The sequence below is a fragment of the Misgurnus anguillicaudatus genome, chromosome 10, assembly GCF_027580225.2.
Source record: "Misgurnus anguillicaudatus chromosome 10, ASM2758022v2, whole genome shotgun sequence".
NCBI lineage: Eukaryota > Metazoa > Chordata > Actinopteri > Cypriniformes > Cobitidae > Misgurnus > Misgurnus anguillicaudatus.
In genome coordinates, this window is record NC_073346.2 from 19,628,759 (window position 1) to 19,645,823 (window position 17,065).

At 36.9% G+C, this 17,065-nt stretch overlaps 1 protein-coding gene and 1 long non-coding RNA gene across 2 annotated transcripts; one reads left to right on the top strand and one right to left on the bottom strand.

The window, feature by feature from the left end:
• Positions 1 to 1,643: 1,643 nt before the first annotated feature.
• On the top strand, positions 1,644 to 5,074 carry LOC129438531 (uncharacterized). Its single transcript, XR_008642631.2, has 4 exons — positions 1,644 to 1,785; positions 2,925 to 3,002; positions 3,596 to 3,673; positions 4,085 to 5,074. It is a non-coding gene; the product is annotated as an uncharacterized lncRNA (long non-coding RNA).
• Positions 5,075 to 5,200: 126 nt separating this feature from the next.
• Positions 5,201 to 10,381, bottom strand: LOC129447915 (zinc-binding protein A33). Its single transcript, XM_055209898.2, has 6 exons — positions 9,518 to 10,381; positions 9,344 to 9,439; positions 8,945 to 9,178; positions 8,751 to 8,833; positions 6,721 to 6,830; positions 5,201 to 6,116 (listed from the first exon to the last, which is right to left on the bottom strand). The coding sequence occupies exons 1-6, from the start codon at positions 9,932 to 9,934 to the stop codon at positions 5,656 to 5,658; spliced, it is 1,401 nt and encodes a 466-aa protein (XP_055065873.2). The 5' UTR covers positions 9,935 to 10,381; the 3' UTR covers positions 5,201 to 5,655.
• Between the last annotated feature and the right edge of the window lie 6,684 nt (positions 10,382 to 17,065).

Here is a 17,065-nt window from a genome sequence, read left to right on the forward strand (position 1 = left end):
AGTCGTCTGCTTTAAGCCAGGTTTCTGTTAAACAGAGTGCATCTAAGTTTTGGTCTGTAACTATTTCATTGACAATAGGTTCTTTATTGGTAAGCGATCTAATGATCCTTGGAAGGCACACATTTGTTTTTGCATTGTTTATTCAGCCTCTTTTTAAAGGATATGTAAAGTGAGTTCTATTTCATTATGTTGTTATTTATTACATAATGCATATGGAAGACGCTTTAAGCAAAGTGACGGTAACGCTTTAGATTTCAGCCCGGAAAGTACTGCGTAAGTACAGCGAATTTACAGCGTATGTTTCTGTAATTATAGTATACTTATGAAGTACGTACGTGTAATTATAAGAGAACAATTTATAATATTTGGGGAATAAAGGGGTAAGAACCAGGAAAAATACAAATAATATTTGCAGTAAAGTACTGTGTAAGTACAGCGAATTTACAGCGCATGTTTCTGTAACCATAGTTTTCTTATGAAGTACGTACCTGTAATTATAAGGGAACAATTTATAATATTTGGGGAATAAAGGGGTAACAACCAGGAAAAATACAAATAATATTTGCAGTAAAGTACTGTGTAAGTACAGCGAATTTACAGCGCATGTTTCTGTAATTATAGTATACTTATGAAGTACATACGTGTAATTATAAGGGAGCAATTTATAATATTTGGGGAACAAAGGGGTAAAAACCATGAAAATACAAATAATATATGCAGTAAGTATTTTATAACTAAGGGCTAACTATTTTAATATTACATGGAATGACTTATATGCTAAAAACGTGGGGAAATTACAAATTATTAATACAGTAAGTAATTCATAACTTCGGACTAACGATTCAAATATTAGGCCTATGTGATATGGCGTAGGCTTCCTTGCCGGGTTGCGTATGTGTGGGGCGGGTCTTTTAAAAGAAGGTCCAGATTCTATTGGGGTAGGGGCGTGTTTGTTTAGGTGATTTCAAATATCAACATTGGCTTTCAAACATTGTGCACTCCGCCTTTAAGAAAACCATGATAATATTGATAACCGTGATAACTTTGGTCACTATAATCGTGAACCGGTTCAAAGCCTTGGTTGTTTCAACCCATTGTTGGGTCAAATTTAATTTTTATACATTACAACATTTTCTGGGTTTAAGTAAGGTTACCCAGTGTGACATATGATGTCATGTTGCAAATTGATAACCAGTTATACTGCTGTACTATAATGCTTTATGGGTTAACATGACTTTATCAATTTAAATGTAAACAATAGATCAACTTTATGAAACCATTTTTGCAAATCCACTGGCAATATGAATGTGTCTTATAATTTTAAGCAGATGTGCACTTAAGCTGTGTCCCAATTCAAAGGCCTGTGTTCCAATTCCATCCTTTGATGGACACATCCTTCAAAGGCGAGGACTTGGTTTTTAAAAGGATAGATGCATCACCTGCTGTTCCCTGTCAGTGGGATACAGCAGAGATGTTTCTGACTTACTACACTCTAAAAACTCCTGGGTTATTTCTTCAACCCATATTCTGGGTTATTTGTGTTGTGTTAAGAGAGTAATCATTTTCTGGGTTAAAGAGCTAATATTTTGACCCAATTCCTGGGTTGTTTGGGTTTCTGGGTTATTTTTCAAAGATTAAACCATGTCCTGGGTTAATTCCCCGCCCCTCGCTGTTGTTCTGGAATTTTCTCACAACAGTCGTTTGAAATAACTGTCACTTCACGGAGTTCGCGCTCGATCCGTGTTGGCCTGGGCTTCTTCGGTGCAACTTCGCTGTGTATTCAAGGTAAGCAAGTATTTTAAGTGTCAATGTAATGTAAACTTTCTGTGTCCATGTCCCCGTTGCTTATCTAATTGCTATAATACCGGTAAAAATACGATAAGTACAGTGCAGCTAGTGATGACTTCGTACCGCGTTAAGGGGGTCAAACACCGGACGAGAAGCGTCTCGCTGTGCCGTGTATAGCATAATTCGAGGTATCCCGCGCACTTTTTCAGTTTATGGCCAGCAATATTGTTATGTTTAAGGACATTATGGAATTAAGATATATCAGTACTGTGTTATTATTGTACTGTATAAGCTAATTAAATACAATCGTTGCTGAGTCTGCAGTCTAAACACTTTACCTCAGAGCGTCCGTAAACTGAATGAATTTAGAATATCACCTGAAAATCCAATAACATCAGAAAATTTCCATTTAAGTAGCTGATTTCTGTAAATGAATGTACATTTCAGCACATGGTGAAGTCCGTATATACATTAACGACGATTTGAGACAAATAAGTGTAAATTTAAAACTATGTATATGGCGCTATACGCTGCAGACAGACGCGAAATGGCACCGCCGGTACACACACATACCCTGTGTCTCAATTCGTTCCCTAGCTCCAAAGGTCGTGAATCTGTATATAGTGTACACAAGTTCGGGCACCTGTAAGGACTTTAGCTCACTTGACATTGAGACACTGTTCACTTTATCCTGTGATGTGGCTGCTTAAAGGCGTTGTGATCACTCACAGCTGTTACGCATCAAAAACCGGCAAAACCAACAGCTCTCTGACTTAATTTTTAAACAATACATTGTAAAAAACGCTGTCATTATCCTCTTATATATCCGTGCATAAAATTGGAGGAATATAATTACATTTTAAATACATATATTTTTAACAATTTTAAATAAATATTATTATTTATATCATCCAATTTTGGTTGGAGATATTCGAAAAGGTCACGTGATTTGTGGTAATGGAACATGGGGACCATCAATGCTCACTGGGTTTTGCGTTGCATTGAGTTAAGTTATGTTTACTAGCTGCGCCATGCTTATATTATACATTGCTCTACTGGCTGAAGTAGTGAGATTTAAACAAGCTGGTCAAGTCTTCAAATTGTTGCTAACCTCTATATTGCTATGTTTTCTCCAGGTCTTTTTAAATGGACAGCTTTGTTGCTGATAAGCTAACTGAGTGGTGGCTGTTTAAGCTGACAGAGACATTTTTGAGGTAAGCTTTTTACTCTTATTGCCCTCATATCATCTCTCTATACCTAAACATTTTTCTTTAAAGGAAAACTACATTGTTTTTTAATATTTCACTATGTTCTTACCTCAACTTAGACGAAATAATACACCCCTGTCTTTTTTCAATGTGTGCAGTACATCGTGTACAGCGTGTCGTGAATGTGTTAGCATTTAGTCTAGCCCTATTCATTCCTTAGGATTCAAACAGGGATGTATTTAGAAGCCACCAAACACTTCCATGTTTTCCCTATTTAAAGACTGTTAAATGAGTAGTTACACCAGTAAGTATGGTGGCACAAAATAAGACGTGACAATATTTTAAGCGGATTAAAAAATGAGAACTATATTGTATGGTGGAAGAGCACTTAGTTTGCAGCACTTTGACCTCTGGTGCAGTAACATCACTCCTGTGAACTCCCCCATCTCTTTCAAAATCAGTGTGATGAGGATGTAAAAGACATTTATTATTTCGTCTAAGTTTAGGTAAGAACATAGTTAAATATTGAAAAACTTTTTCTTTAATAGGGCTTAAAGGGATAGTTCACCCAAAAATGAAAATTCTGTCATCATTTACAGGCCGTCTACAGGGTTGGGAAGAAGACAATCCGGCACTCCACTGAAGAGTCCTGGACAGCATTCATACACCAAATGTCTGTAAGTACGATGGACCAGTTTCTCAGCACCACTCTGAGAAAGAATATTCTTAATTCTATAACTATACTGTACATGTGAAAGAAGGCAATCCATGGGACATGTTTCATGTGAAAGCAAAAGGGTGAATCCTGGTTTAAAAAAAAAAAAACGTCATGCTCCTTGCAGTTGTATTTCAGTTTTGGGCGATGCCATCCAAGGTAGCAATCTGAATAGAAAGTGAAGTTAAAGATGTTAAGTTTTATTACTCATTTTCTTGTACACATTCATGACCCACTCAAAATAAACACAACATTTGGCTTCCTTGTACAGTTAGTATCAGCATTATAACACAAACTGGTAGTCTATTATCTTGCTTACAATTCACTTTCTACACAATATTCACTTTCTATCTTTCTGTCTCTGTCTGTTTAGGTTGGAACAAATGTGGTGGAATACAGTGGCGGCTCTCGACTGCTCATCCGAGGATGCGCTAATTCAAAATGAGTGTTCAGATTGTCACGTGTGTGGTTTCCTTTTCCAAAATATGTGTCCTGCGTGTCGAGAGATCCTGTGTGCATCACATGTTTTATCAAAATACGTGCCTGCTGCACACGCGTCAAAACTGTTTATGATAAAAGAGACACTCATGTTCACAAAATACACACTAGACACTTTCTTAACAGTAAACTCTGATTACGCATGAGATTATGCCAGTATCTGGCAAACGCAATCATCTGTTTCATCATAAACCCTTTAGACGCGCCTGCAGCAGGCACCTACCCTGGCATGACACGTGATGCACACAGGATCTCTCAAAGCGCAGAACACATATCTGGAAATAACGAACCACACACATGATGGGCTACATACATGTTGTGACGAACTTCGCATCGAGCGTCCTCAAAAAAATAAGTCACCGGCCCCCACTGGTGAAATACCTTCAGCAATCGATGCCATTCCACTCTGGGAGATCTTAATCTGCAGTAAAAGACACAACCAATGTTTGAAGACTTAAAGCCTCAAGTTCAATTCAGTTATTGAATGTTGTCGAATGTTTGAGAGTTGTTTATTTTTCTATTTTTCCTTTCTAATGTTATTACAGTGTGACCTAAAATAAATAGGTCCAATTGTGTGTTTTTTATATAGAATTTAATTGAATGCAATAAAAATGTAAAACTGATTGAAGTGTGTAAGTGCCTGGATTTTTCTTTTCTGAAATAAATAAGGCATAGTGGCATAGTTACACAATTTAGGTTATCTATGACCTTTGGTTAAAAGGATCTACTAATTTCTGGGTTATTTCAACCCAGATATTGGGGTATTTCTTTTGACCCAGAAGTTGGGTTATATTAACTACAATGTTGGGTTATTTTAACCCAGAAGTTGGGTCAGGTATTTAACCCAGAAGTTGGGTCAAAAAGAATAACCCATTTTTCTGGGTTGAAATAACCCAGAAATTAGCTGGTCCCTTTTTAACCCAGGAGTTGGGTCAAAAATAACCCATAATGGGTTGTTTTTGACCCAGGAGTTTTTAGTGTGTAAAAATAAATATGACCAACAGTAAATCAAATTAACCAACCTTAGAAATATACAAAAGTAAAACACTAATTAGTATTGCAGCAATAATATTGATACAAACATAATTTATAATACTAAAAAGTAACAATGACCTTTTTCTGCAAAATACACACCTTTATTTAACATAGGTTTTAAATGTTTATTTTTTTAAATATCAAGATGTTATATCCATACCTTACAGGTGCCCAATGATTTTTGGGATAGCCTAGACTGTTAAGGATCAAATAGTTCTGTCCTTCATGGCTTGAGGAAAGAAGGATACATTTTGAGCCTTGGCATTTTAAGTAGCCTTGGCATTAGGACGGGCCGACCTTACAAATCGCACTGCTATGATGCAATCGCTCTTGGCATGCAGCCTTCAGAGTTCACAGTCTTTGAATTGGGTTAAAGCTTAAATGTTTAATTCATTTTTTAGATCCTTAAACCTATTTATCTGCACACCACACTGTGTGAATGAGAGACATATTGTCTGCATTGCAATATACAACCTGTCGTCTCTTACAATCTATATAAACTCCAACTCTCCTTGGAATAACCTGGTTGACAAGTAAGGTTTCCTCATCACCTCTGACAGCATAAAGACTGTTATCTTTTACCAAAAGAGATAATTTCTCATAACTTTTATAAGACAATAATGTCCTTAGGAAAGAAGCATTCTTGTCTTTTGGATAGTATCTAACTGTAAGTCCGTGTTCCCACCCTGGTTCAGTTCCTGTGTCAACTTCCCAGTACACCTGACCAGTTTGAATATTCTCCAAATAATTGTCTTTATATCCATTGTGAAACTTCTGATTTCTGGCAAAGTACTCTTGGCCTTCAAACTGCAGATGGCCGTCTTTTCTGATAGACAATTTCAGGTCTTTGTCGATTGTAGATGTATTCATGCCTGAAAGCACACAAGACAAAAACATATACACTGAAGGAATTAAAGTTAATAAATGTATAGTTTACAAATAGACATTATCTTTTCCAGGATCATAAATGTATAAGTACAAATTAATGCTTGAAGCAAGATAACATCAATTTTAGCTCAGAAATTGCAATTAATTGGGTCAGTGATTGCTGACTCGAATCAATAAGTCCAGTTAGATTTCACAGAAATATTACAAATGTATGGGTATTGCCCCTGTGGTGTATTAATGGAACACTGTGGTACTGTTAGTAAGACTAAGCAGCACCCATAGCTTATCATTATTTTTGTTACATCATTATATTAACATGTCAGGTACTTTATCCTCAAATGAAAATGAAAAGCCATTTTATGATGACCCTTAAAAGATAACATTTAAATAAGCATTTATATTTTTAGTATGTTTGCTGTGTAAACTTAAAAGCAGTAAGACATTCATTTTATGCATATGGCTAGAAGGGTTTAAAGAAATGTTAATATGTGAATCTGCAGGGAATAATAAACATAAACAATCTAATTGAGCTCAATAGCATGTTACAGAAAACATTACAATACAAGAGTTTGTAGTAAATCAACTCACCCTCTTTAACAAAGTCTAGCATGTCTCTCCATACAATTAGTGGCAGGTCAGTTTCATAAGGGCCAATGGTGAAGTGGTCAGAAATCACTCGATTGCTTTTAAGTCTTGACCTAATTTTGGGAAACATTTTGTCATTATTTTTTGTATGTAATGTTTTATTTGTTGAATGCTATTGATGTTGTCATGCGTTATGACAATCAGGACAATCCACTTGTTGAAGGATCAGATACAGTACTTATCAAGACATACAGTAATGGTTCAATATTTTTCAGTTGCTTGGTACATTTCTCAAATGTTCTTTACCATTTGCAAATTAAGTAAGTTTCAAGTAAGTGCATTTCTAAGTGTGTCTGACATGATTTTAGCATTTTTATGAGACTGATAATGGATACTGCCAACAAACCAGTTTGAATGGCCTGAGGGCAGGATTAAGCGAATTTGAAGTGAAAGTATTTGATGAACGTGTAATAAACGTGCCGAGAGCATTCGGTTAATATCATTATCTAATTTTTGACAGAGGTGGCATTTAGCGACTAGACAGGATTCACATTTAGGCTTTTACTGTTTGTCTGTCAACAAAAGACAATAGAATGTTATGGTGATACAGAAAAAATACATGACTATTTTACAGTACAATGGAAAAAGATACTTAATTAGACATAATGGTGATCATAGACAAGCCTTGTGCTGAATACAACTTCTCAGCTGAAAAAAGGAATGGAAATGGTGGGAGGAGTTCCATTGGCATGTAGTGGGTCACAATATTCTTAAAATAAAAGCAAGTTGACAATTTATTTTGAAGCAGTTTCTGTTTTAAAACATAGTTTCATTATTTTAAACTGAATTGAATTTGTAACTTTTTGGCTTATGTAATGATTGGGTATGTACCATTCATCCCACCACCAGGTGGCAACCTCTCCCCAACTGGTCAATGAACACACACTCTCCTTCTACATCCACTACCTTTCAGTTATGCTGCGTTTACACCAGCTGTGGTAGAGGCGTGAAGCGCAAGTGATTTCAATGTTAAGTCAATGTGAAGACGCGTTGACGCGTGTCTGGAGGTCTCGCAGTGCCAATGAGGCGTTTGGCGTGGCGCAGAAACCACGATTCCACCTCATTCGCAGGTCTAGTTTGCGCGAATTGAGCACAGCACCGTATGCGCGAATGGTGCTTTTTGTGCATTTTGCGTTTGACGCGAATTTGTGGCTGACGCCGGAGTTGAACATTTTTAACTTTTAGCATCGCGTAAACCAATCAGGAGCCTGCTTGCTGCCCCGCCCGGAGTCACTCATTCAACATGGAGGTTTGATATTGTCCATGTGCAGTCACCCTGGCGCTATACGACACAAGTTCTTATTTCTATAGAGACAGGAATAAAAAGGACCTCGCTTGGAAGAGTCAGTGAGGACATCGGGCAACCTGGTAAGTTATAATACACATTTCACTTTTGAGTCACGTGACGTTTATCGACCCACACCATTTATTTTCCCCCTATAGTAAGGTTACCAAATGCAAACCGGTAACTCTCTCAATAAATGCACAATCAACATCAGCCATCTTGCAAACAGACAACCGCATAGCACTTGGCCCTCTCACAAGAAGCGGATTTTGCCTCTGTCGTGCGTCAAATGCTTTTTCAAACTGTTAAAGTGGCAAACTATTCGCGGTAGACGCAATTTTGACCCCTGAAACACGGTTGGTGTAAACGCAGCATTAGGGTTGCCAACTGTGAAATGGCTCTAAAAAGTCTAATAGAAATGTAAAGAACCTTTACAGCATAAAAGCAGTAGCCTATAATATACAGTATTTTGAACTGTGACCTTAGAAATGCACCAAAGCAACCAAGAAAAACTGGTTACATAACATTCAATCATTAGGCCTGATTAAAAACCCAAGAAGAATTTGGGAGTGGCATGGTCACGGTTGAACTTATACATACATACATACATACATACAGAGAGAGAGAGAGAGAGAGAGAGAGAGAGAGAGAGAGAGAGAGAGAGAGAGAGAGAAACTATTCAGCTTACGTAGCTTGCAAAGCAGACTTGATGTCTTTATTCTCACTGAGGGTGATTCCCTTAACCAAAAGAAAACCTTCTTCACTCCACCACTGAGGATAAAAAAATCGTTTCATGATACATGAAATTGAATCATTCAAATTTAATTACTACTTAAACATGCTACATTTGGTTTTGAATGACTGTTAAAAATGACAAAATACCTGCAAAAACCCCTCAGGTTGGCTAATCTTTAGCCCTGACTCCAAAATTGATATCTGTTTGTTACAATTTATTTGTAGCTCTCCCAAAATTGATGCATTTTGCTTCATTGTGGTCTCAGCGCTGTTTGCCGCCTCCTGGAGCTCCTTCATCATCTTTTTCTCCTTTTCCCTCAAAAAGTCGTGCATTTTCTTAAACTGAGCATGCATTCTTTCCTCAAGATATTTGAACCTTTCCTATATATTCAAATTGAATTAATACATTGTGTATAAGACAAACAAATATTTTTCTCTACTGTTTATTTACTCTCTCTTAGGCCTGGAAGAGTACAGGTTTAAAAAAGGGGAATATTATAGAAACACAGTGATCTTTTCATGATAAAACATTATAATAAAGCCTACCTTAGATTTTGTGATTTCATTGGTCTGATTAAAGATCATGTCACCCACTTGCTTGTTTTCATCAGAAAAGAAGCTCTGTGCTTGTATCGCCACATTCTAAATAATCATCAACAACATAACCTTGAGTTTATAAACACAAAAATCTATTGTATCATATTTTACACAGGCTTTTACCTCATATTCCTTCATAGCCTCTTTAACAGGCTTGAAACTGTGTCCGCTGTGTTTCTCTCCCTCTCTGCAGATGAGGCAAACCAACCTCTGATCATCCTCACAAAACAGTTTGAGAGGTTCCTCGTGATCGGAGCATAACATCTCGTGCCCATTCCTGGATGTCTGTCGCAGGTCTTTCACTTTGATTGTCTTCTGTTTTTGCTGGACATCTTCCACAAGGTTTCTCAGAGTTCGGTTTCCTTTCAGATCCTGTTTTCTAAAATGTTGTCTGCATTCCGGGCAAGTGGTAGCACCTGAGTCCAAATAAGTCATAATACATTGGCGGCAGAAATTATGCTCACATGGCAATATTGTTGGATCATTGAAGAAGCACAAACACACTGGACACGTAAGATGAAAAGACAGTTTTGAAGCCATGAAGATACTCTTTTAAAAATCCTCCAGTAACAGATGTAAAGAGAGATGTGTGGTCTACTTGGGTCTGAAACAGTGTCTTAGTTTCTGAAACAACTTCAATGGCATTAGTGCGTGTGCCCTTTATATATCGAGGTGAACATCCAGTTTTTGAACAGGATAAGTCACATTCTTCAGTATTCAACACAAGACAGAACAAAGTCAGTGTTATGTTATCAAAAATGAAATGATAAACTATAAGGACCTGTTCAACTTGTGCGACCAACATAGCTCAGTATGAATAAAAAGTTGTTTTGAAAAGCTCCACAAAGAAACCAGCCATGGCTCAGGGGAATGTAATAGTACTATTTTAATTTTACATGTATGCAGTTGGCAGATCCTTTTATCCAAAGCAACTTACAGTTTGTATGTGTGGCACATGTTATCAGACCAACACTGTAAAACCTAAAAGTTAACTCAACTCAAACCATTTAAGTAAACCGGTTACATAAGTTTTAAAACACATACATTTGAGTACTGTGAACTTAAACAAATTGAGTCATATGCAGTTATGCACTTAAATATAAGTTCACACTACTTAAAGGACAAGTTCGGTATTTTACACTTAAAGCCCTGTTTTCAGATTGTTTATGATGAAATAGAACGGTTTTGACTGAAATTTCGACATTTGCGGCTGCCCTGAGAATTTTTGGGTGTTTGTGTTTCAGCTCCTACCTTTACAATGGGTTTAATGGTGCACTGGAACAATCCTTTCTAAAATGCATTAAACTTTCGTTTACAAAGACGTGAAACTTATCGAGTGGTCAGGGGTGTTCAATGATATGCTCACACAAATATCGCGTTAAAAGATGCTTTCCAACAGCTGTTTTAGCATTCGTTGTTAACTTGTGGACCAATTTTTCCAAACGCCCCACACCCGTACATTCTTCAGCTTAGAGCTTGAATAATAGACACTCCAGCCCAGTTGGTGGCGCTAATCCGCCATTGCCAATTGCAAGAATAGAAACAAAGTTCCCGGCGCGGAGTAATACCGTACCTCACAGCCAGTGTTGGGAGTAACGCATTACAAAATATAATATATTACAGTAATATATTAGTTTTTGCTGTAACGCAGTAATATAACGCATTACTCGTAAAATTTTGGTAATATTTTACTCGTTACAGTCTTAGTAACGAGCGCGTTACAACAATGCATTTCAAAATTAGACCGTGTTATTTTAAATTTTTATTTTTGACCAATGCGCGCGACCAGCATCCACACATGAAAAAGCTGTGTAAATGATTGCGTCCCAAACCGCATACTTCCATACTATATAGTGGGCAAAAAGCACTGCTTCTCGTACTCTTTGCCTACTATATAGTATGGAAGTAGGCGGTTTGAGACGCAGCGTATGTCTATTTCCACGTGCTGTATGCAACAAGTTCTTTAACTTTGTATTTGAAATGCGATTTGGACGCGGTGCGCGTCAAATATAGAGATGTTTCTTAAAGGGCCGAATCTGGGAAGTCCGCGGCTGTATTATAAGCATTGACTAAAGTGGTCGCAATCAGGTCCGGTAGCGCCGCACACGCATAATTTTGCGAATAAGAGCACTAAGTAAAAGCAACAGAAAGTTTCTATCGGTCTCCTGTGCTGCTTGAACCTCAGAAGTAAATATACTTTTACAAATCTTGCCAGTAAAATCCATATCACACCAGCAATGACAAGGTAAGCTTTGCTATGATTACAATCCATATACATAATAGATTGCTAGGCTATTCCTATGCTATCTACAGTTTTATTACAAACAGCAACCTAAACTACAACATAACATTAGTGAAGACTTAAACATGGTTATCTAAATAGTACATTTAAACATCACTGTTTAAAGTTTTTACCAGCCTTTGTATGGGAACCTATATTCATTGTTTGGCAAAAAGCAGTGCTCCTCTGTTTGTCTGTTTTATTAAGCAATGATATGTTAGCCTACATGTAATCCTATTGGACTGAAATGAGCTGTATTCCTTGAGGCCTAATCCTCCAATAGGACTTTTTGATAAGCTGTGTCAACCCAGTGCATGCCAGGTTTGTGCTGTGAATCTGAATTAAAAGTGATCAAAAGAATAGAAATGAAAAGAGGTTGCGTGTCTTACCATGTTATTAGGCTATAGGTTGCATTATAGTGGGCTCTATTGTGTTTGGTATGTGTACCATAATTTACCAGACTTTTACCAGATCATTTGTCCATGTTTATGATTATGACAGTAATTGTTACTGTATTTTGCCATAAGTCTTCACTTTGCCTATTCAAAGCTCGGGGGCCAACACATAACTTCTAGATTTATAAGCAGCAACAAACTACATTTTAACATTTTATAATGCCTAGTCATACTTCTGTTCTTTTGATGAAAGTAACTCAAAAGTAACGCAAAAGTAGTGTAACTCATTACAGTTCAGAGACAGCAATATTGTAATGTAACTAATTACTTTCAAATGACAGTAATTTGTAATATATAATGTATTACACTTTGGAAGTAACTTGCCCAACACTGCTCACAGCACAACTAATACAAGTCAATGGAGTTGGCAAAAACTACGATAAAACCTGTTGGAATGCGTATTTTGCAGCAATTTTTGTGTGAGCATACCAGTGAACACCCCTGACCACTCGGTGAGTTTCACGTCTTTGTAAACGAAAGTTTAATGCATTTTAGGAAGGATTGTTCCAGTGCACCATTAAACCCATTGTAAAGGTAGGAGCTGAAACACAAACACCCAAAAATTCTCTGGGCAGCCGCATATGTCGAAATTTCAGTCAAAACCGTTCTATTTCATCATAAACAATCTGAAAACAGGGCTTTAAGTGTAAAATACCGAACTTGTCCTTTAAATATAAGTGCATAATTGCACATGACTCAAGTTCAAAGTACTTAAATTTATGTGTTATAAAACCTATATGGCCTAATGCAATCGGTTTACTTAAATGGTTTGAGTTAAGTTAACTGTTAAGTTTTACAGTGAATGTCAAATCGATGTGCATTCGAATATATCCCCAAAACGTCATGGTCCTTCATAAATTACTATGAAATTCATAGTGTGATTAGTTCTAAAGAATTTAATAAACTGATTTCTGTTAAAAGCTTTCAGACTAAAATGACTAAAGTTGTCACACTGTTAATAACTCCAACACTAGAGGCTCTATCTCAAAAATCAAATAGCCACTTTATGTGACTTCTTCTTCTATAGTCAACTTCCTGTTCACATGTGGTCAAGATCACTGTAATCTGAGGTTAGCACAATTTTCTTATTTTTCTGCTTAAAAAGTAAAAAAAATCACTTTACATTTTATGCAATACAACTTTGTTAGGTGTGAATGTTTAAAATGATTATTTTGCACAAAATAGAGGAGACCGTAAAGTGTCTTTTGATACTTTAGCTAAAGTGATATGATGAGCTAAACTTGAGATTTAGACAACATTAGCACACAAGTAAGTATGGGGCAAGTTGTCTCAATGACTTTGGGGCAAGTCGTCACATCTGACAACTTGCCCCTGTACAAACAAACACATCGAACATGCTCAGAAAACATGATATAGAAAAGAATAAGCCTCAATCTAGCAAAAAGCTGTTTCAAAAGAAAGGGAAGCAGAAATCTGGACCTATGAAAAACAAGGCAGCTAAAAGAAGAAAAATCATGCAAGAGTCATCATCAGATGATGAAGAGTGCTTCTGCCTCGTCTGTGTAGAGCCATTTTCAAAGAGTCGTCCAAAGGAGACCTGGGTAAAATGTGTAAAATGCAACAATTGGGCCCATGATGCTTGCACCTCAGGCCAGGCAATTTATGTGTGTCAGAATTGTGATTCTGGAGATGAGTCCTATTAGTCATACAGGGCATCTGTTTTGTTCAGAGGTTAAACATGTTAAGTTAAGCAAGTTATCTGCAGCGTTCCATTCAGTTATCTGGTTTTATGTGAAAGCCATAGAACATTTGAACCAAAGTTCAAAGTAAAGTGGTCTTGCCACTTAATTGAAATGTGCATTATTTGGATTGAAATAATTGTTTTTCCAGATTCTCCAGGCACGGATGTTTATATTTCCAGTTTGGTTTGAGTTTAAAAATTAAAATCAATATTCACAATTAAGTAGTTGTGTTCTTATTTTTAGATAATCTAGTGTGACAACTTACCCGCCCTAGTGTGACAACTTACCCTCCGATGGGGCAAATTGTCACAAGTGCACAGTCACTATTCAACAGTCTACAACTCTGTAATGAGATAAGATATAAAGATGTTATGAATACAACATATGTGCCCAAGACTTCCTTCTTTCATTTGGTATGAGATTTATACCATTTTGATGTATGGTGCTCAGTAAATGTTAGACAGTGTGAAAAGTGTGACAACATACCCCGCTCTCCCCTACTACAAAAACTGTTACAGTACACATTTATAAAAATATCCATGCACACCATTATGACTTTACAGCACATACACATACAGATAAATTAAAACAGAACAATAAGTTAAATCATAAATGTGCAGTAAAAGCAAACACATACAAACATAAAGGCCAAACAGACAATAGTAATATGGTCAGAAAAATAATGCAAAATAAAAACTAACACAGTCTCAGACTGAAATAGGCTGAAATAAAACAAATATTTCATAAAGTAAGTAAGTAATTAGTAATAAAACTAGGGCTGTGAAAATAACGCATTAATTCGATTAATTAATCTGAGAAAAAATAACGCGTTAAAAAAAATAACGCAGATTAATCCATTCCGTATTGAACCTGGATACATTCTAGCCACCACCATTTGACTGTAAAATAAAGGAGGTAGACGAGAACGCTCTGGCGGTGACTGGATCATTGACTGGAACATTTACTTACGGCCTGATGGAAGTGATGATAAAAATAAAGTATGCAACGTCTGCAGCAAAGAATTTGCATATCATAGAGTTCGTCCACTCTAAAGTACCACATCATACAAAGCACATGGATTAAAGTTCTCCGTCGTTACACGGATTTCCGTCAATTGCAAAATTATTAAATTAACTTTTCATAAATACGACGTGTATTCAGCTTTTTAAGTGGGATGTGATCAAAGCCTGGAGTGGAGCAAAATCACGTTTCTCTCTCCACTGTAAGCTTTCTGTAATCACTACGCACCGGATCCACTCCGGGTTTTCTGGCTGTAGCGCGTAAGATGAGGTAAAACTTTATTTCAGCTAGCATGGACATACTTATAATGCAGGAAGGCTCCGAAGTTTTGGAGATCGATAAAGGTGTAAAAGACAGTGGCGAACCGTGAGTACTTCAGCTGGGCCTTCAAAATATGCAATGAAGTGCAAATGCCTCTCCATGCGCAATTACGCATGGCGCAATAAATGAAAGTCACAAATTTAATGGATAGGTTCTACTTACTACACCGCCTTAATTCTTAAAAAAAGTGAAAATGGAGACAAGTGAGCATGGGGGAAAAAACACCAAAATAAATTGAGAGTAGTTTGTTTTTCATAAATTTTAAAATGCAGAATATAATACTAGGCTATTCGTATTTCGTTAAATCATACAGTCAACGTGTAAAAATTCTGAGCACGCAAAGTTAAATTACAGAATAGGCATCATTTGCCTTTAAATGCAGTTTTAAAGTTTAAAATTACTTTAATCTAACTGATAAACACAAATACAGACTCTGCTGCTCTGTAAATTTGCATTTAATTTTTGTTTTTTGTAAATATATATTTAGCTGTAGGATAGCTTGTTAGTCTTTTTTCATAAGGGGAAATATAGCACCCTGCGTTCTCAGTGCACATCCTTGTGGCTTATAACTGTTATATTTTGCGGGCTCGCAAAATCCCTAGCCCGAGCCCCGGTGAATGTTTTTGCATTCTCTGAGATTTAGTTAGGTAATTATATTGTATGTAATTCGGCGTCGCATGCAGTCATTACTATCCTCAAGTAAAACTGTCAGGAAGTGAAAGTATAATTAAACCCATTATTTTTCTCGTGTTCACGTCTGATATGCGGTGCGCAGCTGCACGCGCATCTCTCGGCTGTGCTCTTCACGAGTACCCGCTTAAGTAATTTCGTTTTTACCTCAGCCCTATCAAACTAGCCACAACGTCAATCACGTTTTCTGCCATTTACCTCAACCACTCTCACCGCAGAGATTCGGGCCATTAGACGGTCTATGATTAGGACTTCTTCTTCTTTGGTGTTTTACGGCAGCTCGCATCCAGCTTGTTGCATGATTAGGACTTCATGAAGGCTTACAATGCTTTGTTTTTTACCCGCCCACTTGAAATCAAAGCGTGATTGGTCGATTTGCCCGTCACTCTCCACACCAAAACACATAGCTTGGCCTTCCTTGGGATTCTTGAAGTCCTAACCAATGAATGAGCCAGTTTACCGGGCCTTAATAGAGACAGACGATTCTGATTGGATATGAACCTGACAGTAAGCTTAACGTTAGAACATAGATGAGAGAAAATATATTACATGTATTAAATTAAATTAAATATAAATTTAAACATGTAAAAACATATTTTTATTGAATACTTTATTATTTATTAGTATTATTATAAAAAATATTTTTATTAATTTTTTTAGGCCTTCTCTGAAGGCGTAGAAGGCCCTGAAGGTTCCCCACTGGTAAAAGACCAATGGAGATTGACTTAGCGGAATGATGAAGATTGGGATCAGAAACCCAAATATAGCACAGTATAGGTGTCCTGTATTTTGTGGGTAAACGATTTCTCTCGTACGTGATCACTCGCGTCCCGTTTTTGACTGCTACGTTGATCTAACCAGTGGCTGATAAAACGGGTTTGTTAAACTAGTGAGTACACTTTATGTGGCGCCACAAGAACCAAGAAGCAGATGACATCCAAATCCCGTGAGAGCAGTTCGAGAAATCATAACAGAAGACTGCTTCCTAAATGCTCTCGCGGTACTTTGATGTCATCCACCTGTCGGGTTCTTTATTTAAGGTTTATGTTCAATTGCACAAAAAAGCCCTGCAATTGATATTGCACTGTTAAACTTTTGGTAAATAATCTTCCAGAAGCACTTTATTTCCTTAGCATATTACTTTAGGTTATTTTTGTTGATTGTTATGGCCATTATTTGAACAGTGAAAATACTGTAATAA